General features: G+C 40.4%; 1 protein-coding gene across 1 annotated transcript in view; it reads right to left on the bottom strand.

The window, feature by feature from the left end:
- Nucleotides 1-24,509, bottom strand: part of LOC139284278 (MAM domain-containing glycosylphosphatidylinositol anchor protein 1) — a 154,288-nt gene that overhangs the window by 42,178 nt on the left and 87,601 nt on the right. Inside the window, exons 4-8 of the mRNA XM_070904497.1 lie at nt 18,485-18,681; nt 16,285-16,417; nt 4,524-4,793; nt 2,017-2,346; nt 1,091-1,390 (exon numbers count right to left, since the gene is read on the bottom strand). Coding sequence (XP_070760598.1) covers nt 1,091-1,390; nt 2,017-2,346; nt 4,524-4,793; nt 16,285-16,417; nt 18,485-18,681 — 1,230 coding nt within the window. The remainder of the gene's footprint in view (nt 1-1,090; nt 1,391-2,016; nt 2,347-4,523; nt 4,794-16,284; nt 16,418-18,484; nt 18,682-24,509) is intronic.

Genomic DNA, 24,509 nt, shown 5'->3' with positions numbered 1-24,509 from the left:
AATGCAGCTTTGGGTGACAAGTTATTCTGTATTGTTTGATTAGATAAATGAGGATGCATAAAGCATGTTTATATTAGTTGACAGTTTCCAGAAAGAATCAGGTTTGTATTTCACGTTACACTCTCTCAACCTGTTCAGCTTCGACTGTGTGCAGGCAGATGAACAACAGTCAGAAGTGCCATTGCTTTGTACCGTGAGTACTGGCACAATTCAAGCATTGCAGAAGTAAGTAAAAGTAGGTAACCTTATGGGAAGGGAAAAGGTGTTGAAATTATGTGTTACTTTAGCAAGACAGATCCTATTCCTTTCTCAAAGCCCATCCTCCGGGAGTTTTATAATGATAAACCCCACTGGAGTGCTCACAAAGGGGAAGGGGTAGGTTTAGAGAAAACTGCCTTTAAGCTGCAGAGGTGTGTCCTCATTTCCTTTTACTCTCCCTTTTTACACTCTTTACATTACCATATATTTCCTTATCTGACTTTAGGGTACAGAGTTTTGAGCAAAGTGGGAAGATTATGCTATTATTCAGGGTGGGGCAAAAAGAAAAGTGCAGTGTTTTCATATATCTCTGATATCACCATAGCAACAAAGGAAGAAAGACAGAAATGTAAGCAAAAACTGCACTCCTGTCACACAGAGCTTTTATACTTTCATTGAACATGATGCCTACCAAACATTTTCTGTGTATGACTAATCCTCTACCTGCTATAATCTTTACACTTTACTACTTAATTTTATACATTGCTGCTGCATATGATCTACTTTTGTTTTGTGTATTTTTATGTTTCATTTGTTTTATTTTCATTAATAATGCATTTTTCTTTCTACAACTACTACTACTTTTTGCTTCTACCGTTTCCCAGGGATCATGAAAGTTTCATATTATCCCATCTCCTGTTAGCAGTAGACAAGATGCAGCAATAATAGTATTTGAAAGCAGTCGTAACCAATCTGGACAAACTGCACTGCAAGAGATGACACAAGTGCTCTCAACAGGTAACCTCCACCTTCTGCTGCTTGATCTAAACAATGGTGTTTTATGTTGTTATAGGTTGAGCACTTGGGTGAACAAAATCTGATCTGCACTTACACTGCACATTGAGTTGAACCTGTGCCTCTCTGCGTTTGATGTTAAGCCCGTTGTATGGAGCAGACTGGCACCGGTACAGCCCCATCATGTCCCGGCTGACGTTCTTCAGCCTCAAGCGTCCATCAGGTGTCTCCACCATGGTCTTCCCCGATGGCATTAGCAGGTCCTTTTCTGTCCGTGACCACAGTATAGGTGGACGTGGTTTGCCATCCGCCACCAAGCACACCAACTCAGTGTTACCTCCCTCACGCACATTGACCACCTGACCTCCTGGAGGAACCGACAGCACTGGAGGAGAGACTGGAGGGAGTATAATAACATTTCAGAATAAAAAAGTATAAAGAATATAAAATAAAAGTATATTGTTATATGTAAGTTAGGTGGTGGACATGACTGAATAAAAATTACAGATGTTGCTTGTGAACAGAGAAGATGAATAAAAGAGACAGACGGAGAATAAAAAGGTATGAAAGAAACTGTCATTTACAAGTCTAATTTTATTGGACAATTACACCGTTTCAATGCAGCATGGGAACATTAAGAAAGATTATTGCTTAGTGCTAAGATTATGGTTATCCGCATGTGAGAATACACACACAAACACACAGAGACACAGTTATACATCAATATAATTCTCTAATTCTCTGTGTAGTACCAACAAGGCATGCAGAGAAAGAGGAGAAGGGATAGATACTGTTTGAAGAAAATACTCCATTAAGGTTGTCACTTTCAAACTACCATGTGGATGGGAACAAAAAATCATATTCAATCTGTAATGATCTGTTCAAATTCAAAATGCGTGTGTGTGTGTGTCCTTCTGACAGTGTGATTTAGCTATTTCACTACAGCTCATAGACACTTAGAAAGTCATGGAAATGTGTCTCAGTCTGACGGAGATTAGAAAAAAAAGAAAAGGAAAACCTCACCGCTGTTCTGAGAGATGTTGACATCCACACGCAGCTCCGGCACCCTGCTGCCTGGGAAGTTCGCCACACAGCTGTAGGTAGCCAAGTCTCTGAACTTCATGTCCACAATCTCCAAGCTACTGGTGCCGGATGCCATGTCTGGGTCACTGCGTAGCAAGATCAGGCTATCCGAGTTGAAGACAGGTGCACCGTTCTTGTACCAGGTGTAGTTGACCTTGTCCTGTGGGGTGGCATCAACGTGGCACGAGAGCTTGAGGTCTCGACCCATTTGGATGGTCTCACTGTCCTTGTTGGAGTCTGGCGTAATCTGGAAGGTCAGGTTGCTCATCGCTGTGTGTGGTGGTAGCGGGGTGAAGAAGAAGAGAGAAGAAACAGGTTAAAGAGGTGGTACAGTGCGAGAGGTCGGCTGTGGAGAAGTCTTAGAAACAAGGAACGGGGGAGAGACGTCACCAGCAAAGTATTTCAAATGCTCACTAAGAAATTACTTGGAAAAGACTAAAATGAATTGAAGAATTAATAAAGAAAAAAAGTATTTTGTTGCGATATTTTCTTAACGTACTTACACATAATCTCTATAATCTTTCACTCTGTATGATACTTTCGGATGGGAATCACCTCATGGAACTATCTTGTAAATCACTCACTCACAAATTCACATTTAGCAGGTTCTTCAAGGGGACATTGTTAGCTGTTGAGTAGCTATTGTTTGTATATACTGAGGACATTATTATGAATAAATAGCACAAATATATAAGCAAAATGTGTGTACAAGTATACAGAAAGGGCAATCTCCTGTCTGTTTTGTATGTATGACTGGTGGTCAATATTGATGAAAATGTATGTCCTTCTACTGTATGATTATTATTTGTTTATTAATCTCTTACCTACTATATAACCTTTGTTTTATTCTGAAATTATACTTTGGGAGCACATACTGTATTTATGTATGTCATGCCATTAAAGTTTGTAGAAGTTTGTTAAATAGAAATTAAATTTAAATTTGACAAAAGAGATAAAGTAAAGTACAATATAAGTTTTGGGAATTACATCAAAAAGAAGGAATTGATACAGTAGTGTGGGCGAGGGAGAAGGAGAGAGTAACAAAAAGCAATTAAAAGGAAAAAAAAGTGGATGGAGGAGGGGGGAGATGGCTAATGCAGCACGGTAGATGAATGTGTGACATAGTGTGTGAGGCATAAGGAGGGGGCAGCATGACAGAAAGAAACCAAAGGAAAAAGGAAATTGAGGAAGAAAGAGAGAGAGTGAGAGAGGAAGAAGCAAACTGTGAAGGAGGGAGAGACAAAAGGAGCCAGATACAGAATAAAATAACAGGGGGATAAGGAGGAGGGGGGGAAACAAAATCAAGGACAAAGAGTAACTCTCACATTGTCACATTTAATTTTCAGTTTCAAAGGCTGCGTTTCCCCAACAGATTTCCATGTTGAATACAAAACAGCTCTCAGTTTCCCCACTTCGGGGAGAGACAGGCTGTGAGGAGGAGAGGAGAGCTTGATTTAAACTCCTTTTCGAGCTTGTTAACGAGATGCTTGGGTGGAGCCAGGGATGTGGAGCAGTGACCATATGGTTAACAATGATCCTGCAACTTCACCTGGTTGGTGTGGAGGCAATATTGTGTGTGCCTGTGTATGCATCCATGTGCATGTGCAACTGTGTCGCCTGCCTATCTGAAGACTTCTATCTCCATGCACTTACTGATTGTGCACACCTGTGTGTGTGTGTGTGTGTGTGTGTGTGTGTGTGTGTGTGTGTGTGTGTGTCTGTGTGTGTGTCTGTGTGTGCGTGTCTCATTTACCGTCTTGCCACCTGTGCTGGTGTGACGATGCGTTCAGGCCCATTAAGCTAACAGGAGAAACCCATCCAGCATACGTTCTCTACAGTGTTAACTAACTGAAGAGACTGTCGCTAATTGCTTCCACTCCAGTCTAACTAATTGGAGTGAATAAAGATGATTAAAGGGACTAAAAATAGCCGGAGGGGAGGGAGAATGGAAGGCTTCTGTTTTAACGGCAGGGGAATTACAAAAAGAGTGATACTTAACCCGCCTATTCTGACAAGATTCACATCAGCTCTCTGTAATAATGGATCAACTGCTTGCGTGCCACACACCACACAGACATGAATACATTTGCACACATTCACAATCACACATTACAGCCGATGAATCTAGCTAGCAAGGACTGGACAGATGGCACTTTTCATTATCAGTAAGGGAAATTATTTCAGCTTTAAACATTTTATTTAAAAAGGGATGGACTGAAGTGATGAAAATGCAGTATGTTTAATCAATATTTTCAAGAATACTAATATATGTATATGTGTGTGTCTGTTTGCTTTGTCAAAAATAATTCTATAAAATCTGAATGTGCTTTTATAATCTGTTGTTTACTGTCAACCTATCAACCTCAAAACACCCCTGTTAACCAAGAAATTTCCCACCACCTGTACCTCCATCCTCTGGGAAACAAACACCCACATGCGTTACTTACTCCTGACAACGAGATTGACGTTCTTGCGAGCAGGGTTGCCCACGTTGTTGACAGCCGTGCAGTTGTAGAAGCCTGCGTCAGCCGGTGTGACGGCCCGCAAAATCAGCGTCGCCCCTCGAACTTGGGCACTGAGGGGAAGGGGGCCGGGGTAACGCGACCACATCACAGTGGGGAGGGGGAAACCTGCGGTCACCTCGCAGGTTAGGAGCACATCCTGGCCAGGATCCACCACCACCGTGTCGTTCACTGATAGCCGGATCATTGGGGGTGCTTGGGGGGGTGGGACACAGGGGAGGAAGAGAGAAGTTATGATTAAAAGTGTAAATCACTTTCTCTGTAGTTACATGGAGAAGAACTAAGTAGTTTTTTTTCTTGTGTCTTCCAACTATTGTACAAAATTAGTGGTTCACAGATGGTGACACCTACAGATGTTGAAGGTGCTGTTAACTGTCCCTCTGTAATGGTAATATATAGACTCAAATACTGGTTTCCCAGTGGGAATGCAGGATGTTTGGAAGATTTTGCATGTACAGTAAGTGATGACATTATTTCAGTAACAATGCGAGTATGTTATGTTAATGTGTGCGTGTGTATGTGTGTGCATGTAATATAATGTATGTAACATAATCTTACAGAGGAAACGATTTACCCACTAACTCATGGAATATGAGGTTCTGCACTCCACAAGAGAATGTATAAATTAGTGGTTTGACATCCTGGTCTTTAAATATCAGGAAATGCATTTACTTGGTGTCCAACTCAATCCTTGCTTTATTGGCCAATGTCAATTCAGTCAAACTGTGGTACTTGAGGCATGCACTGGTATAAATGCATCTTGTGCAGCAATGTACTCCCAAATGCTCAGAAGCACTTATGGATATTTCAAGTGAGGGAGTTACAACTGTCTTTGGAGGATCACCACTGTGTAAATCTCAAGACACACAGGCAACACCTAACCTCCAACCAAATCAGCACACAGCAGCTGTTTGTAACTTTTTTCTGACTGCAAATTTGATGTATTGTAAATATATGCCTGAGTGTAATTTGTTTCTCAGAGTGTGTGTGTGAGAGAGAGCCATTGTGCATTCATGTGTATTTCCAGCCTTTTCTCCGCACACACTAATCAGTAAACCAAAGGTAATTCATGCCCCTGCTCCTCATGCTCTCATATCGCCCGTATCTTCCCCAAGCCACTGCGTCATTTTCCTATGACTGACCTAACAGGAAAAGAACAGGATGACCCAAAATGCAACTGCAGAGGGGGAAAAAAATCATGTTGCCAGACAGAGATCGATTGGACCCCAGCAGTTTCAAAATACAAAAAAAGGGCAGTGGGAGCGAGGGGCACACACACACACACACACACACACACACACACACACACTACACTGTACAGTACTAAAGAACTGACGAAGAATGAGAGAATAAAAGACTGAAGCGGGAGATGGCCAAAAGAGGAGGTTTGAAGAGAGGGAGGAAAGAAAAACATCCACAGTAACAGTCATACCAGCATGTACACACACGCCCTGATAACTACTAGAGATTATTTTGATACTTGGATACTCATAAGACCGCTTTCTCACACTGTCTGTAAACCAGGAAATGCTCTAATATACAGTAAAATGCAAATACATGTAAAAGTAGGGTTACTTAAAGAAAGGACAGAGGCATTTTTGCATGTTTACAGCTTCAGCTTTTAAACCATCACTAGGAGCAGATAGAGTTGTCAGGAAACAACAGCTAATAAAAAGCAGATGTGCCAGCTGACGGCTCAGTTGCATCAATTAGGCTAATGATGTCACAGGTCTTTACTGTCTGTACAAGTGGTTTTTCATTTTGTTAATGAAATACAGTGCCGATACTGTGCCGAAGCATATTATCTGTCCAGCGTAAAAGACTCTGTGTAGGGTTCGATTCCCCTTGCCATAAATCCAGTAGTGTAAGCCTCATTTCCACTGCATGGTACGGATCGACTCAAATAAACACGCTTTTGCTACTGGGTACTTTTCTCGATTTCATTTTACCACTACAAATACTACCCCCTCAATCTAGGCGAGTTTCTTAGGTGATCGTCGTAGCCACACAGATTGTAACTGCCGTGATATCAACACAAGAACGATGGAGGATAACGAAGGGATGGTGGTCTTGATCCTCGGTATGTGGGTGTTTGTCACTGCAAGGAGACAAACTTTTTTCAGAAAAGGTGCCTTTCTGCAGGATATCCCGTGTGGTGCAAGTGATGATTCTAATAACGATCGGTGGACTGCAGTGTTTTAACTAACACTCTTTCAAAGTTCCAGTTACTATCCACAACTTTTGGAATGGAAAACCAAAAAAGAGCGGCTAAGTGAGTGTGAAGTCGAGTCGAGCCGTGCCATGCTGTACCATGCAGTGGAACAGAGACATTCCTGACTCACTGGCTCCCTTCCGCAGTAAGTAAATATCACTGATGGCTCTGTGTAACTCTTCCAGCTGATGAAAGATGTGGCTGTCCAGCTCACAGTTCTGTCTGTCTGTCTGTCTGTCTGAGTTCAGTTACATCAAGTTGCACCAGCACCTGGCAAGAATATTTCAAGACAGGTGGACATTTTTTTATTGACAGTTTGGTGGTCCAAAAAACTTTATTTTTATAGTGAGACAGAATTAAATGAATGTGTAATGTGTAAAACCGATTACTTTTTAAAGCATTCAGAAATGCTCCACATCACGTAGGTGGAAATCCTATCTGCAACATCTTGTAATAGGTTTTTGCATACTTGCCACAGGGCGTAAATGGGTGACGGGAGGGTACCGTTGAGAGAAATGAGCTCGTGACCAAAATGTCACCTTTTTAAATCCCTGGAGTGGCTACAAAAATCTTTTTGGTGGAGTAATATAGAAAGGTTTCCTCCTCCCTCATCAAAAAAAAAAAAAAAGCCCAGGGGCAAAGCAGTCCCAGTTTCTCTACTGGAGCTGCTTCATTGACCACGAGTTACTAATCTGTGGTTGTACTGTTGAGCTCTCTGGTGAACATTTGTGTATGTGTAGGTAACTCTACCTCTCTTTGTAAGTATTTGGTCAAGTTATAGCAGCATAAAAATAAGAAAAACAAGGTCATTGTATTCTGTTTAAAATGTGCTCAGTCAACCTGCCTCTTTGAATGATGTATACATTCCTTATTAAGTTGCCATGTCACATGGGATGACAATGTTTGTTTTTATACTGCAGCCCTGTAAGACCGCATGCAGCTGATGATGACTCTATATTGTTTAGCAGACTGAGGCATAATAACACATTACTCTGCGAAGAACATTTTTCCAGGGTCATTTTGGAGATACAATAAAAAAAACAATAAACTTAGCTACTGAGCTTTTTGCACATTTTTCTCCCAGTTATTCAGTATATTAATTCATTTGCTTGATATATGCTGCTTGTATGGAAAATGAATCTCCTCTGGCACAAAAACTAAAAGAAACACACACACACACACACACACACACACACACACACACACACACACACACAAAATAAAGAGCTGGAGCTACAGTGGTAAACACCTATTTTATTTGCCAATGTGAATTCATTCCAATTCAATGGATGATGAAAGATGAAAGAGGCTTACATTCTCTAATAGGTTTAGATGCTTGTAGAAAATAAACAAATCCAACCTCAGAGTCAGAACCAGGTGAGTCTACAGCAACCTGAGGAAAGAATAGTTTGAGGCAATATGTGTCCTCTGTCATCTGGACCAGTCACCTCTTTCTACCATTAGCTGAAATGGTGTCTGGGATAATACAATGGCCTATTATCAGTCAATCACTGTGATACAGTATTAATTTGGGTGTTGCTTTTTTTTTTTTTCCATCACAGCAGTCACACATTGTGTGTCAGTGTGGGTCCTGGCAGATTTTAAGTCTTGGGTCTTGTTTGAGTACCTCTGTAGGGAGGCAGTGGAAAAGGTCAGTTACTGATCCTTGCCGAAAACGGAGACGTTTATCCATCTCCACATCTTCTTCTAAATCCAACTGCCACTTTCAGTTTGATCATCAAAAACACTGTTATTAACACTGTTATAGCTATCAAGCTAATGTAAAGTCCAAAAATGTTAATAATATTGTATTTTTATCATTGAGGTTCCCTTGCGTTTGGCATTTAAGCCCCATACTGGAGCTCTGAGTTTCTCAGAACTCAGATGAGAACAGATCAGACGAGTGAGTCTACCTCAGATTATTAAAAGATTAAAAAACCATGTTATGTCATGCATTAATTATGCATCATTTAAGCATGGATGTGTGTACCCTTATTAGAAAGTGTTATCAATTTATGTTCATTTTTTAAACATTTATTTACCATGAAACATATTGAGTTGTTGAATACTCCGAGAATGCATGTCTAAGGCTTTAAATATTAATATTTGAGCATTTTGAAGGAGTACACTCCAGACGGGGTCTTTTAAATGGGCTCGAGAGGACAAGAAAGAGGAGAATCCAGGCTTTTATCGACCTGAGAGAGTTAATCCTCAGCGAGAGACCAACCCCACAGAGTACAGGAAGCAATTCATTCCTCTAATAGACTTTATGCAGTACATCCTCTCATCTAATCTCTTTTTTAACAGATTGCAATCGCCGTAATGAAAGAGGTGCACAGAAGCTCAACAAACTAGTTTACAGATGCATGTTTCTACTAATACAAGAGCGTGCACAACGCTGTGCACACACGCAGACAGGCTTGTACTCTCTTAAATGGGACAAAACATGTGCGCGGAGAAAACACACACTAATGGGATATCTCTTTAGCTAACCTCACTGGTGATGGCTCTCAAGCTGACAAGAAATTTCACTGGTGTAACAACTGCAATCAGTGCATAAATAGCACTGTCCACTTCCATTGTATCAAATCACAATGCTAGGAAAGTAAACCCCTGGAGGCCTGAAGAGCCCTGAAGTATTAAATGAACCTCCACGGACACTGTTTTGCTGTTATTTGTCCGTTTGTTAAATACCGTTACAGAAAAATAAAGCATATGGGCAAATGGGGATATATTAAAGCAGAGCCCTGTATGTTGTCATAATTGATTATACTGGCATTTTAAGGTCCAATAATCAAAGAGAGAATGAGTGCTGCTCATGTGGGTGCACTGGTGTCCTACAGGAATTCAAAAGATGTGCACGTCAGGTTAATTGGAGATTCTAAATTAGCTATAGATGAATGTCAGTGTTAACAGTATAAATAACACATACAAAAACAACTAAGCAAATTAAACATGTAATCCCAAGAAAATGCCAACAGTACAGTGGAAGGAAAGTCTGGGAAGAAGATGAAAAAAATACGCGAGAAGACTATATGTGAAGCGAAGGGGGAAGGAACTGAGGATTTGAGAATTATAGCATCAATTTCCTGGGGATGCGTGGGTGACGGTAACGGTGGGATCAGCCAGCGCTCTTCCCAAAGTAATGGGATTTATGTGCAGCACAGCGGTTTACAACCAGGTAACAAATGCTTCTCCCTTCCACGCTCACACTTTCTCACTCCCTCTCTCCCTTTTCTCTCTGTCAGTTTGTCACCGCTGTATCTTCAATATGTGTGTTTATACCTTCCCTTGTCTCTTTCTCTATACCTGGTACTCATTCTTTCTTCTTTCCGCACTTTTTTTGTTCAATGCATTCTCTCTATCACTTGCTTTCTCTCTCACTACCATGCTGTACGGCCTGTTTCAGATTTGCAAGACTTAATTCATCTATGAGGTAAAGGCAGAGGGGTCATTGGGGGGAAATCAGCTGGAAATAAAGCTTAAAGGTTTAGATAGAGGTGTATGCTGTCAGGAACCCGGGAACAGTGGTTGTCACCTGTACAGTCAGAAATGCGGTGAGGCCTAGGGACCAATAGGGATTTGCTAGCAACCAAAAAGTTGCTGTTGATCCTTGGTGCCAACAGGAGGAAATGTTCCAGGTGTGATTTGGAAAATGGAGGATTGGTTGTTACTACCTCTGTACACATACACATAATACCCTGAAGGAAGGTGAGAGTATTTTAAGTGCACTGCACTGTGGCCAGCCCAATATTGTGACATGGAGGAATTTTATTTATTTAGGAATAATATGTACTTTGTGTTCAATGGAAAATGGAAAATTGCGGCAATAAAGCCATAACAAAAAACAAAACAACAATAAAAATCACAGAAAAAGTAACAGAGAGTTGTAAAAGGGAAACAACCATTCTCACATAAAATAATTTGACATGTCACAGTAAAAGCACAGGTGTAATTAATCATCGTTAAAGTTATTAGTAACACCTGCGATTATACTGCTGTGGCAGGACAAGGTGTCTACTGTGAAAAGGTCGAAGGAGGGAAGAAAGGGTGCGCGCATGTACGTGTGTGTGTGTGTGTGTGTGTGTGCGTGCATTCTTTGCTCTTTACACACGTAAATACTGAGCCATCAACACGAGCGTGTCTGTGTGTGCGTCCATAGTGGATGTGTGCCTTTGTGTGTATGCACTTATGTTTGTTTATCTGGATGTACATATGTGCGTATCAGCTATCCTTAAAGGACTTGCAAGCAATTACTGTTGCTGAAACTTTACACCACAGCAGGATGAAAGCCTGCTTGATTCCCAGGTACACAAAAGAAATAAGACTTAAAAGTCTGATTAGTACACTGAATACAATGTAAACGTGACAGTATCTTTAGGTTGATATATTGTATTGGAGAGTTTAAAGATGCAGATTGTGACTAGAATGTGGCCAATGTAAATCCAAAAACATGTTCACTTTATGTTCACAATATGTTTTAAAACTGGAAAGGCCGAATGCAGAGGGCAAAGAACTGACATTCTTAAAGTCCCTTCCAGTGACTTCTCAAAAAATGATCAAAGCAGCCTTACAAGCAAATTGATTCCTGCCAGTGGTGTGGCTGTATATCCCCACCCTGATCCCCTGACTGGACTGGATCTGAGACTGGTGGAGAAATGTCATATCCCAGCCCAGGCACACATGATCTTTTGGTATAATAACTAAACGTATACATTTGTATGGGAAAAAAACAAATAAACATAAACAAACAGGGTGTATTGTAATGGATGAACATAAAGCATTCTCTCGTTCTCTCTCTCAGACATGGATTATAGCCTTCCATAAAACTGACTGCACAGATGCAGTACAACGTCCCACCACAGAGGTTTCCCAGTACTAAGGGTTATTGCAGATTGCCCATTGATCGTCAACTTTTCAAGGGGGAATTCATACACAATAGGCTTTGCCACCTATTGATCTCATCATATATATATTATACTCTTCATATTATTGTGAAGGTATATTGTAGTAAGAATTACAGTAATCAATAAAAGACTGAATCAACTCTCCCATCGTTCAGATTTACTGGCTGACTCAGTTCCCTCAAATGTTGTCAACAGCTTTAAATCACGGTGTGTGCGTGTGTGTGTGTGTGTGTGTGTGTGTGTTTGTCTCTTTCGTCCAATATCCCTTCTACTAACATTATTCAGGGATGAAAAAAAGCATTTTTAGCGTTTTCAAATTATCACCTATATTGACACAAAGCTGCATAATGAAGAGTTTTACAAGTCCATCTGAGGCACAGCACTTTGGGACTGCCAGAAATGTTTATATTATATTATTAATGTAAATCGTTATCTAAACCTGACAAATACTTACAACGTGATAGTTATAAAAGGCCAAAGTCGCATTTCTCCTGCTTTCTTTTTTTATATGGAGCAGCTCTCTCTGCACTATTTCACTCCAGTGATTATACATACCCATTTAGTGTCCAGACACCTTGCTGTTTTATGATTTCATTATAATACCTAGACCTCTGCAGGAGCCCGCTACTAGAGAACATTTTGGACCAGATTAATTATTTACATTATGGTACAAGTTTTTAGCTTCAAATGAACTTGGTAAAATAAAATATGGCCCTGTCTTCTCACCTATGTGTTCTGCAGTAAAACTTGCAAGTGTCATATTAGCTACTTATAAAATTAGCAGGCCATTATGTGCGGTGGTGGTATTCAGGCTTTTGCTCAAGGTGAAAGGGGAAAAATGACTCATGTGTTGATGGCTGATGTGAAGATATGAAGAAAAAAAAAACAACCCTGACTTTCAGAACTTTGAAATATACAGCAGTATTTTTGTGAGGCACGACATTTAATTTAATTGAATATTTATTTCCTCATGCTTATTTTCCTACTCATTTTAAACAAACAATATGTGACAAAATCCTAGTATACAGTCTACATTCAGTTATGGAGGAAATCAATCTTATGCAATCTACTGTTTTGCCCCATCCCTCCACACGCCCAGGGCTTGTTCCATTACCCCCTCCACCCCTGTACTGCACCGCTTTAAATAACATGACAAGCTCGGGAGCATTGCCCCTGTGTTCATTTTATGAGAGGCAGGGGAAGAGGATTTGGCCGCTGTCAGCAGTTACTGGATGGCAGCAGCCCCGTACTCAAATCCCAGGTTGGGATTATGATATAAAAATCAATCAATCCCCTTGTCCCAGCGCGGTGAATCAGCGGTGATGGCGTGACCTAGTTGGATGAATCTAATCTAACCAGTGACTGACGCCACAAGGACAAAAGGGAGCTCAGCGGGGAAAAACAAAAATACGCTCATTAGATAAATATTATGGAGGATAAAAAACAAAGCAGCAACTCACTGTTTGTTTTCCTCTTTGACAATCTCTCTATCTCTGTCTCGATGTCCATCTGTCGACTTCCCTCCACTCTCTCTGCCCTCTGTGTATCGGTTTCATTTTTTCCTGTCTCTATCTCTTTTGTTATTTTCTTTCTTTTCGGTGTTTCCCCATCTGTCACTCGTGTCTTGTTATTTTGGAGATTTGAGTCTTTTTTTCTGAGATAACATCCTTGTGTTTACACTTGTCTGAAAAGCGCTGTTATTTGTCTCCTGTAGCTGGATTTATTTAAAACCCTGTATTACTTTATTCCCACTCTGCCTCTTTATCTCTTTACTTTATCTCTGAGTGTTGTGGCTAAAATGTGTTTAGTTACCTAACTAGCTAACCCTGAACATATTGTTAATAAAACATATTTTTTAAATAAGCATTTATGAGCATTACAGAGTAAAGTTAGGATAAAAAAGTTTTTCATAGGCAGCAATCGACTCTTAGAAATCTTAATCTTAATCACATTTCTCGACTTTATTAGACACAGCTGCATGGTCTGCAGGTATCTAGGCAGTTAGGTAACTTTGTATTTATTTTAAGAAATGTGTGTAAGCAAAGGAGCAAAGCTCTAAAAAGCTGTCATTCTGTGAAGCTGTGAGGTCCAGACAGATTGGCTGTTCTGGCAAGTCTCTGAGCCCGTATGCCAGCACCAGGCACATATGTATTGTTATGGTGGCTGTGTTTTTCTGTGTGTGTGTGTGTGTGTGTGTGTGTGTGTGTTTACTGAGCCTTGGAGATACAATTGATCTCAGCCACAGGAGTCCAAGAGGGGAGGCCGAAGACAGAGGGAATGAGAGTGAAGAACAGCCATCACATACAGCTAGAAGATTAGGACCTGTTTGTTTTCCTCTCCTACCTGTTGATTTTGAACAACACTGTTTGTGACTGTTTTATAAAAGAGTTTGTAAAATTTAAGTTTCAGCTAATGCATTTATCTGAGGGCCAATGAGCCAAACATGAGTTCACTTGCACGCAAGATCGCACTACTGAGTGTCTTACACCTCGTAAGTATTATTTAAAACATTCAAAAGCCATTGTTCAGTTCAATCAGAACCATGACACAGTTAGTCAGCCTCAATCTGCATTAGGACTTCTCTTGTTTTTTTGTTCCATTTTGGTCACATCAAAAGCATTTCTCTATTATCATAATCCATCATTTATCATCGTCCAATGTGTTGTCTGCTCTAATTAATAGCATGTCTGTGAGCTATAGTACATTCACCTGGAGCTGATTCATTAGCGTCACTCTGTTTTCCAGAGCATTTCAGCAAGCCGTCTCTCATTTTCTGTCTGATTCACTCTCAGTCTTTCATTTCATCTTCTTTCCTGTCCTCTTAACTTTATCACAGATGTACTTCTCTGAGGGTTTTTTTTATCTTCTCCACCTTCAGCTCACTTTAGAAGACTCCTGGGAAGCTTTATCTCTTATCTGAAAGAGGCCTTATTGCTCAATTGATAACCTTCAGTTCAAAGTCTGTAAATAAAAAGTAAAAAGTCAGGGAAAGTTATGGCCATCATAAAAACATAGCAAAAAAAAAAAAAAAAACTTTTTCTCTCTGATCGTGTGACTAAGATGTTATGCAGAGGAAACATTAATGCAGTTAAAGAGTATTGTATTCTATTGCATAACGTATTTTTCTTTTCTATCTTGTTTTCTTACAACTACATTTGCTAATGCATTTATATATGATCTTTTTGATACAAATGAGAGACCAAACTTTCAAATTACTTACTGAGTAACTCTGTGATGGTACAGTAGTATGGACCAACCTCTAAGCTGGTTCTGATTTCTTTTAACCTTTGTGTAGCCATGTAATTGCCTGTAATTGCCTGTATTGTGGCTAGTTGATTCCCCTTGTTTCCAGTCTGTGTGCTAAGCTAAGCTAACAAGATGCTGGCTGTAGCTTGAACCCAGAGATATGAGAGTATTGATCCTCTCATCTAACTCATGGCGAGAAAACTAAAAAGTGTACTTCCCAAAATGTCGAACTATTGCTCTAAAGGAGTATTACTTCTTCACTTTCACAGCATTTTGTTGTGATTGGACATTTAGTGCAGAATAAACTATGTTTTGGCTGCTTTTCTAACCTAAAGCCTATTTTCAGTTAAAGCAATCATTACAACTTTGCTGTGTCCACATTTTCAAGAATGGATTAAGACCAGAAGCCCTGAACAGTCATCATATCTTGAGCATTTAGAAAAACAAGCATGTTTCATTAAATTTGACAGTAAGTACGTTCCAAATGAATACATGCACACTACTGAAAGGAAATATAACTGAAAATGGGTTTGAAAAACATTTATATAAAACGCTAGAAAGCACTTAATTGTCTAGCAAGATTCACCAACATAAATTTGGGCTGGCTGGCATTTAGAAAATGAGGCAAGAAGAAAGGGAGAGAACAAGAGAAAATAAACACGATAGAAGAAAGAAGAAAGAAATACTGCACAAACATGGGGCTTTCCCTCGTGGTGCACCAGTCTGGCCGTAACAAACCTGACATGGTTGTCAACGACAACAATGTTGTCATAAGTAAGAGCGTTGCTGGGCTTTGGCGTCCAGATGGACAGAGGGGTATAGGGTGAATTGGAGATAACAGGGAGTGTGACAACTGAATTATAGCTGACGGTCCTGACATGAGTTCTCAGCAACAGAAAAACAAGACAGATAGACAATATGGCACACTGGGAGGCAGGCGAGGAGATAGAGAGACTGACAAATTTGGGTGGAAATTCAGAGGGCAGAGGAAAAACCCATGGGAAAAAAGGAAAGGAAGACAGAGAGAGAAGTGAGAAAATGAGAGGATGAAAGGAGAATGTGTTTTCCTGCAAAAGTAAAGATGGGAGACATTATAACAGTGAGACAGTGAGAGAGATTTCTTAGCCAAGATACAACAAGCATGCAGAGAAAAGTCAGATGACAAGGGAGAATCAAAGAAAGTGAAAGAGAGTGAAAAAGCCAAAGCAAGAAATTGACAGCGGAGGAAAATCATCTTGGCTTTGTGAAGAAGGCATCGACATGTCATTATACACACTTGTTTGTCTTCTGTGTGTTTTAAAAAAACAATCAAAGAACTTACTTGTGGCATTTGTGAGCCTGAAGGTGACAGACTTATCCTCGATGTTGCACACATTGCGGACAGACACCTGGCACGTGTAATCAGCAAAGTCCTTGGGTCTTAGGTTTTTCAGCTTCAGCACCTTGGTCTCACCCTAGATGGGACAAACACACACACACACACACACACACACACACACACACATGCCATCAATGCTAAAATATTACTTTCTTCAAAAAACATTATACCACTTAATCTTTTATGTGGTTAATATGAAAGCCACATATAAACAGAAATCTAATATGCCCACATTTCCATTGTGTAACATGTAACATTACATCAATGAGAACGCTCAGAGCTTTTTATTCTAGTCTTTTCTAAACTGGGTTGTAATCTTGTGTAAAAGTCACTTAAATTTTTGATGAGCAGCAGTGTGATAAACAGGGTCAAAGACACACTGAGATGAACACACACAGAGGCACACACACACACAAACACATACTGTGTTTGTATGTCTGACATGCCCTGATTATCAACTGAAGCATCTCAGATCTACATTTGGAGTAATATGAATGATGAATTTCAAATGGCTTTCACATGAGACCATTAGGAAAATGAAACGATCTGATTGTCAGTGGAAAAACAATAAAAGCTAAATCTCTCTTTTTTAGCTCCTACATCAGAGTAGATACTCTCCCAACACCACAGGAACCTTCAGTGATGTAAGTGTACAGTGATTGGTTCAGACTAAGTGTACGTTGATCAGTCGAACACATGAGCCATTGCAGCACTGGCAACCGCCATTTTTAAAAAGCAGTGTAAACAGCAGCTCGTAGCACAGTAGCCTTAAACAATGGAATGAAACACGGTCAAATGGACTGACAGTTGTAGCTGTTATTGTTGTTGTTGTTGTATGTCGTGCAGAAGTTGCTATACCAACTTCCAGCTGGTTTACGTCACTTCACGCATTCAGCTATTGGCGGTGCGAACGCAAACAGAAAAACAGTCCTTGAAGGAATGTAGTTCTTGGGGGAGTCCCCAGAACTGTTTGGTTCAAAAACTCCAATTGCCTCTTACTACTCCAGTAGCTTTCTCTGGGCTTCTCATGTAGACATACACACTCTCATACAGACATACAGAAGCAGTCACACGTTTCTTTGAACATCACTGGTGATTTTTCAGATCAAGACTTTGTGTCTGATACTGTATAACTGTCTGTCTGCTACAGTAACAGTCACAGTGTCTTAGGCAGTCCTGGGAAGAGCTCTGCTGACTGGCTAATTGAACTCAAGGGGCTCTGTTTTGTGGCTGAGTGATGCTTTGATAAATGGAGAAAAAGGGAGCAGTTGTGCACTTAGACTGGGGATTCAGGCTTGGGGACTGTTTATTTTTTGTTGTTTGGTTAATTTACGGGCTATTGCTTTCTAATAGACCAAGTAACTGACCTACAGTCAACAGTCCCTAACTTCTGCTCTTCAGTTTACCTCCTTTACCTTCTTCTGTCAAGTCATGCACAGTGCCAGTTAAAATGACACCTGTGTAACATCAGTTAAGATTCATTCTGCACTGCACAACTAATCTGGTGAAAACTGAAGAGAAAACTTATCAAGGATGAGCTGATTGACTATTTTGTTTACATTTCGGCATATATTTTCGAGGTATAGCATGCGAAGTCCTCTGCTCTGGCTACTCACATTCCCTGTTCACAGAGAGAAAAGATTTTTAGGATGAGGACTACTGTGTTTGGCAAACTTGACGTAATCTCAAATAACGTTTGGCTGGGGTTGATAAACCAGCTTCCACACAGTGGTGAAATACTACACAGACAGCGAATGTATCCTGAATGGGGCTTTATGTAACGTAACCTGTAACCTCGCAAAATACTGTAGTATTAAATGCCCCTTGCCATTGGAGGTAACGCCAGATTACTAATGTAGATTCAGCTGAACATGCTTAAGACTGCATTTTACGTGAGAGCAGAAAAACACACGGTTTAATCCATTCCTTACACTTTTGAAAGGCTAGTAAAAAATGACGTGTTCGACAGAAATTGTAGGAAAAAATTAAATACAGGCAAGAGACAGATTTAGAGTGAGATGTTTTTCTTGAGACAAACCTGAGTAGACAAGGATACAATTCTGTGGGGAGGATTTTGTGAGGCAAGCGGGGAGTGACTGCACAGCTGGCAGTGTGTCTATGCTGTGTATGTGTTCATGTGTACCTGAGTGTAAAGCGGTTCATAGATGTCCACTCCGTTGTCCTTGCTCTGTTCGATGAGCATGTTCCCACGTTTCCAGATGAACCGTGCAGGAGGGTTGGAGTTGACGGTGCAGCGCAGGAACACCGTCTTCTCCTGGTAGTAACTGCCACGCACATCGCTGATGGTCTGGTGCACCGTCAGAACTGGTGTGTCAAGGTCTGCAAAACACAGTGAAGCAACAAAAAACAAATAAAAACATGAAGACTCAGATATTGCTTCAGGGGGAGGATGTTGGTTATTACACCCCAGAAGTTTGTTCATTAAGGCCTTATTGTGCCACACACAAAAATGAACAGCAAGGAAACCACAAACCGTACTGGTTTTATAAAAGCACAAATTCTTCAGAGTTTGTGGAGTTAAAGTAAGGTTCATTTTGTGTGATGTCGCCCTTTCTCTGCAAAACATTGGCAATATTATGTGTGGCAGGCATGGGATTTGGTAACTGGGACACAACTGTAAATAAGGGCAAACAAGTGCTGTTTGTTTGGCTGAATTGCCCACCCACATTGACCAAAACTGTCCAAACAGTTGCCTATTGATCACAGCTTCTGACGTGCACAAACGTCCAAACAATCTTTGTGTTTTGCCATTTCCCTCTCTAGCTGTGACTCCCATACACGCTAGATTTATATACTTTTTCTGTCATTTTTATCTCTCCCCCCCTTTGCCTAGTTTCCCTGCGCATTTCCTTCATGGGAGTGTCATCTCCCTTTTCCTCCAGTGGATAGGATTTCAGCTGCTGTCACGAGCGCAGAGGCTGCTCTCCCCTGGTTTCTGCCATCTCTCCAAAACTCACTGCCACATTCACTCCTCATCACTCCCCCCGCCCCCCTATCCCCTCCTCCTCGCTCCTTGCCTCTATCTCTTACAGGGCAGAGTTGTGTGTGTGTGAGTGTGTGTGCATGTAATCCCAATTCTTTGCAGCCTAATTGGACTGTTGCGGACTTCAAACATCATGGAAACAATTTCTGCCAATGCCAGGGTAGCCTTTTCCTCGCTGTTCCTCCCTCTCCATTTTACCTCTCTCCTCCTCTTTTCTCTTCTCTGCCCCTGTCCCTCACTCCCTGCAAGCTATAGAAAAGAGGTGAGATGGGAGTGTAGCTACTACTGTATGTTCTTTGACACCATGAGCTGTGAGCATAGCAGGGTCCCCATGTGATGCAGGTTAAGTGTGCAGCTGTCACATGAGGGCTGTGTCACACATGCGCACACACTCACATCTGGACCTACATCTAAGTGTGTACAGCCTCAGCAAAGCATCGGAGCACTTTTTTGTTGTTTGAAGGTCGGGGCTTTGGGAAAAGACCGGCACATAAACACAAAGAGGCAACTTGAACTCTTTCAGGTGATTTTTGTGACTCAAAAAAAAAGAAAGAAAAAAGGTGTTGCATCAGACTACAGCTTTCTTTTTCAAATGGAAGGTGAGTCACAGGGTCATGGAAAGATTTGATATAACAATATTGCATGCTTTGAAGCTAGGTACAGTGTGCAGAGGTTTTGTCTGAATGCCATGAGAAAGAAGGGTGAGTCAGAATGAGTACGACACTGAAACTATCATGTGAACACTTGTGACTACAGATGTTCCATCAGATCTTCTTCACAATAGACTAACAGCAAAATATTCAAAGCAGACTTTTGCAGAAGGGCTTTTTCTATGTATTCTATGCAATTGAGTATTCCGACTGTGTTCGTTGTGAACACTACGAACAATATGAACATGAATATGCAATAGCAAAACAGATCAGACCTCGCAATGACCTGCATAAATGCTTTGAAATCCACAGAATTAAAGGAGCTTCTTCATTCACTGCTACTTAATGTTAATTAAGAAAATGATGCTTTTGGAAAATGAGCTTTCACTGTAAAATACATATATGTATTTTTTGATTTCATAAGAACTTCATTTAAATGTTCAGACATTAACTGTAGTTAAAGAAAATGCAGCGAAGTACATTTGTCTCTCTGTTATTTGAGATTTTCTCAGTGATTCAGTTCTGTGCTCTGTGAAGTGCTCACCTGTTTCCGTTCCTTTCATCTAACCGTCAACACCCTCATTTATAAAACGACTACCCACAGATTGGTACAAAAGGCCCAGCAGGAAACTAGACAGTGAGGTACCACCAGCCTCTCTAAAAGCATCTGCCAGCAAGAGGCCATCAAACCTGGGCAGCTATCAAAGATATCTGCCTCTTGGTTCTGCCACATGTGCATGTGTGTGTGAAAGAGATCTGGCAAAAGAGCAAGCACCTTTGTATACTTCAATTTGTGAATATGTGTATGCATATGTGTGTGTGTGTGTATGTGTGTGTGTGTGTGTGTGTGTGTGTGTGTGTGTGTCTGTGTGTGTGTGTGTGTGTGTTTGTTTGTTTGTCCAAGACTGGCACAGGATTTCTGTATGATTTTCACAGATCATTTGCAGCGCAGGGGGAATCCTAGCTGACTAGTGTAGGTAATATATACCTGTGTGTGTCAGAGAGTGAGTGAGTGAGTGTGACTATCTGCTGTCATTCTGTCTGTTTCATGACACTATGAATGTGGTGAATGTGGAGAAAGTGGTAAGTGACAGATTGACACAGATACAGACACATTGTATGTTCTTATGCAGCCAAGAGGATTCTGACAGTATAAATAGCATATTATTAACAACAAACATTGGAAAACATAATTCACTCATGCTGCCAATATCAACACAATCCAGTATTTGAGCAAAATACTGGGACCACTGGAACACAAAAAACTAATAGTTCAAAATGCCTTTACTGATGTCATGGATAAAACCATGACAATACTTTTACACCCTTTTTTGACATGACATCAGTGTTGTTAAAGCTTTTATAATCCAAGCTCCCAGGGTGAGTCTAACTTTGCTCAGTTTGGGCCCTTAAGTAAATAGAGACACAAGATGAAACTGCAAGTGTACAGAAATACAATATGAAACTTTAATGAAGCTTCTGATTTCCCCAAAGTCCTGCCTTTGCACACAACTTAAATCAATTGCACTGCGCTGCTTTGTTAGCCACAGCTTTTAATGTACATCCACGCTTCCAATTTTCAAGCTGCACTGGGGGTCTGGCATTGTTTTTGCTTCTTTTTTTTTTTTTTTTTGCTTAGACACCACACAGTGATGCTGATACAAAGACAGTTCAGTTCTCCCTTAGAGTATGGTCCTTAGCTTGGACAAAAACATGTGGATAAAGCACAAGATCACATATCTTTTACAAAGTTAACACTATGTGATAAAAAGAGTCACCTGCCCTCTCCGGCCAAAGATTGCTTGTCATATTAACTGGCCAGTAGTCTTTTCTCTTATAACTGATTTTGACCCAAACCTCTGCAGTGTTTGTACAGATTTTCTTTTTGAGCATTTGTGCTTTTTTACCGTAACAATATGAAAGACAGAACGCACACAATGAAAGTCCCACACTGGATTCAAATCTACAAGGTCTACAGTTTTGGAGTTCGCCTTCGTCACGTAGGCTACCTGGATCCTTGGATATTATTTTTAACATAAACTCAGACAGCAGAAACAGACAGAAACTACTGGAAACTGGAAATCTGTAATGTCTATAAAAACTGCCACTTCATCTGCTGTTGTTTTAGCTCTTTAACATTTACATAATGGAAAACACCTCTATTAAAATCACACTTCATGAATAAATTTGGCCTCACTTCATTTAAAACATTTTTGATAAAGAAAAGAAGAACAAAGGCACATCTCTAGCACACTGTCTTATCTGGTTGACACAAATTAATTCAAGAGGGGCAATACAACACAGTCTTGATCAGGCAACCAGATCCTGTTAGACCAGCTGCCTGCTAATGAAATTCCTTTATCATTGGGAAAAAAGTATTTTACTTCTATTTGTTCAGACTATCCTCAGGTCCCAGTTCATCTCAATTATATTAAATACGGATGCAGGAAACCTTCTTATACACCAGCATGTGCTTCAAAATTACCAACTTGTTTAAGCCATTCCCTAAAGCTTTAGACAGAATGCAACTTTGGTCAGGTATTCCAATTATGTTTGCTCTTGAAAATGTTGTTTGTTGTTTTAATATCAATTTCACAGCAAACTCACTAACAGAAAGAAGCACTCCTGTGCAGACTTTGTTGGCTTGTTATCTGAGGAATCAGACTATCAGAATTACAAACTCTGGACACCTAATGACTTATGCTGCTGGCAAATGCAATATACCCAGTGGAGAAAATGCAGCCTTTTTTCTGTATTGACCACCAGACCTTTTTAAGAGTTCATCTGATGTATTTTAAAATGGCTTCATACCCTGTTCCAAACCTCTTAGCCCTGCACAGAATTAAATCTTGAGTGACAATGAAGAAGAAATAAAAAGGGCAATGATTTAATTTCACAGCCATAACAGTTGTATGTACAGTATTTACAGTATCTTTTATAGACTCCCAGTGAAATGTCTGCATGCCACCAGTTCTTCACCTCAAAAATGTCTCCAGAGTAGCCATGGCAATGACGGAAACAGAGATTTACTCAGAAGCAATCCATCTGAGCGGTCAGGTTTGACCGAGTGTGTTTTTGTAACAAGTTGACCTCTGCTGGGTGCTTTCCCCTGCAGGAGGACGCCCTGGACTCCAAATCCTCTTTGATTTCCAATAACATGTCCTGTACTCTAATAGCTCTCTAGGAGTAGACGGCCATTAGGGGACCAAAGAGAAGATGACAGGTTCAATTGAGTGTGAGCGTGCAATGGAGGAGAATAAGGTGTGGGGTGAGGTGAGGTGGGGTAATGCGCGTGTGGTGTGTGTGGACGGTTTGGTGAGAGGATGTGTATGTGTGCAAAAGGACAGCTATGTTTACTATCTATTATACAACACAGAACGGCAACTGCATTATCCCCAATAAATAGGACCGTAATCATTGTAATTCACTGAAGGTCACGGCAGAATCCATTATCAATTTGCTGAATAGTGAGTGGGAAAGAAACTGTTTGCAAGAAAGAGAAAAAGAGAGGGAGGGACAGCGTGGCACACTAAACAGAAAGGAAACAAAGAGCATTTTCTATTCAACACAGAGCAAGCATGTGAATAGATGCTGCTGCATCGCTTTAGTACTGACCCTGAACACAGGGCTGATCAAGCTGATACATTTTGAATGTTGAGTTTCTTTTTTGCAAAACCATAAAAGGTTTTGACACTTAATTGCTGCTTGCTCCATTTCTGTGGCTGCCCCTGCAGTCCTCACTGATGTTCTCTAGCAAGTCCAGAAATTGGCCCCCAAGAAATAACAAGACTACCAATTCCCTGATTTGACTATTCCTTGCCCCTCGCTTTACATCCCTAAATCGTTCCGGTCCATCATCATGAAGGCCTTTCTAATGCTCTTATCTCTGCTGGAGGAGCGAGGAGGGATCACTGAGGAGACATCAACAAGGATACACGAAACCGGCCTTCACAGAAGTCTTCTATCAGGCCGACACACCTGTTTGTTGGAAATCTGATTGGACATTGCAGCTGATCGGACTGATCTGATACTACATAACAACATACTGCAGTTTTATATCGAAGTGGAGACAAATAATAGAACCAACACAAGAATCCAAGAAACAAGAAGTTTTAGATGGTATTTGTTTTCAGATTCAGAGGATCTGTAGGTCTGATTGACAAAATAAACAAAAAACATTTTCTTCATTCATTAGAAAGATTAGAGATTATGTTTTTCCCCTTTTAATCTGTGTCACGGACAATATTATAATCTGTAAGGAGAATCGTCCTTCAGCAATAAACAAACATCCAGACATTGACATACATACAAATAATCAGAAGAAAACATTGAAAATTAGTGAATTGGATTCTAGTAAATCAAATTTCAATTAAAATCAAGAAGATTCATCATCCATTGTCAGTGACTGGCTTCAAAGCACCTATTTTCTTCACTGCTACAGTATATAGGCTAACATATGGACTATCTCCTTTGAGGATATATGCAGCTACAATATTCTTATTATATAAGTTTGA

This window comes from Enoplosus armatus, chromosome 1 (genome assembly GCF_043641665.1).
Source record: "Enoplosus armatus isolate fEnoArm2 chromosome 1, fEnoArm2.hap1, whole genome shotgun sequence".
Classification (NCBI taxonomy): domain Eukaryota; kingdom Metazoa; phylum Chordata; class Actinopteri; order Centrarchiformes; family Enoplosidae; genus Enoplosus; species Enoplosus armatus.
Note: the sequence above shows the minus strand (reverse complement) of the source record. Positions and strands in the feature narration are given on the sequence as shown.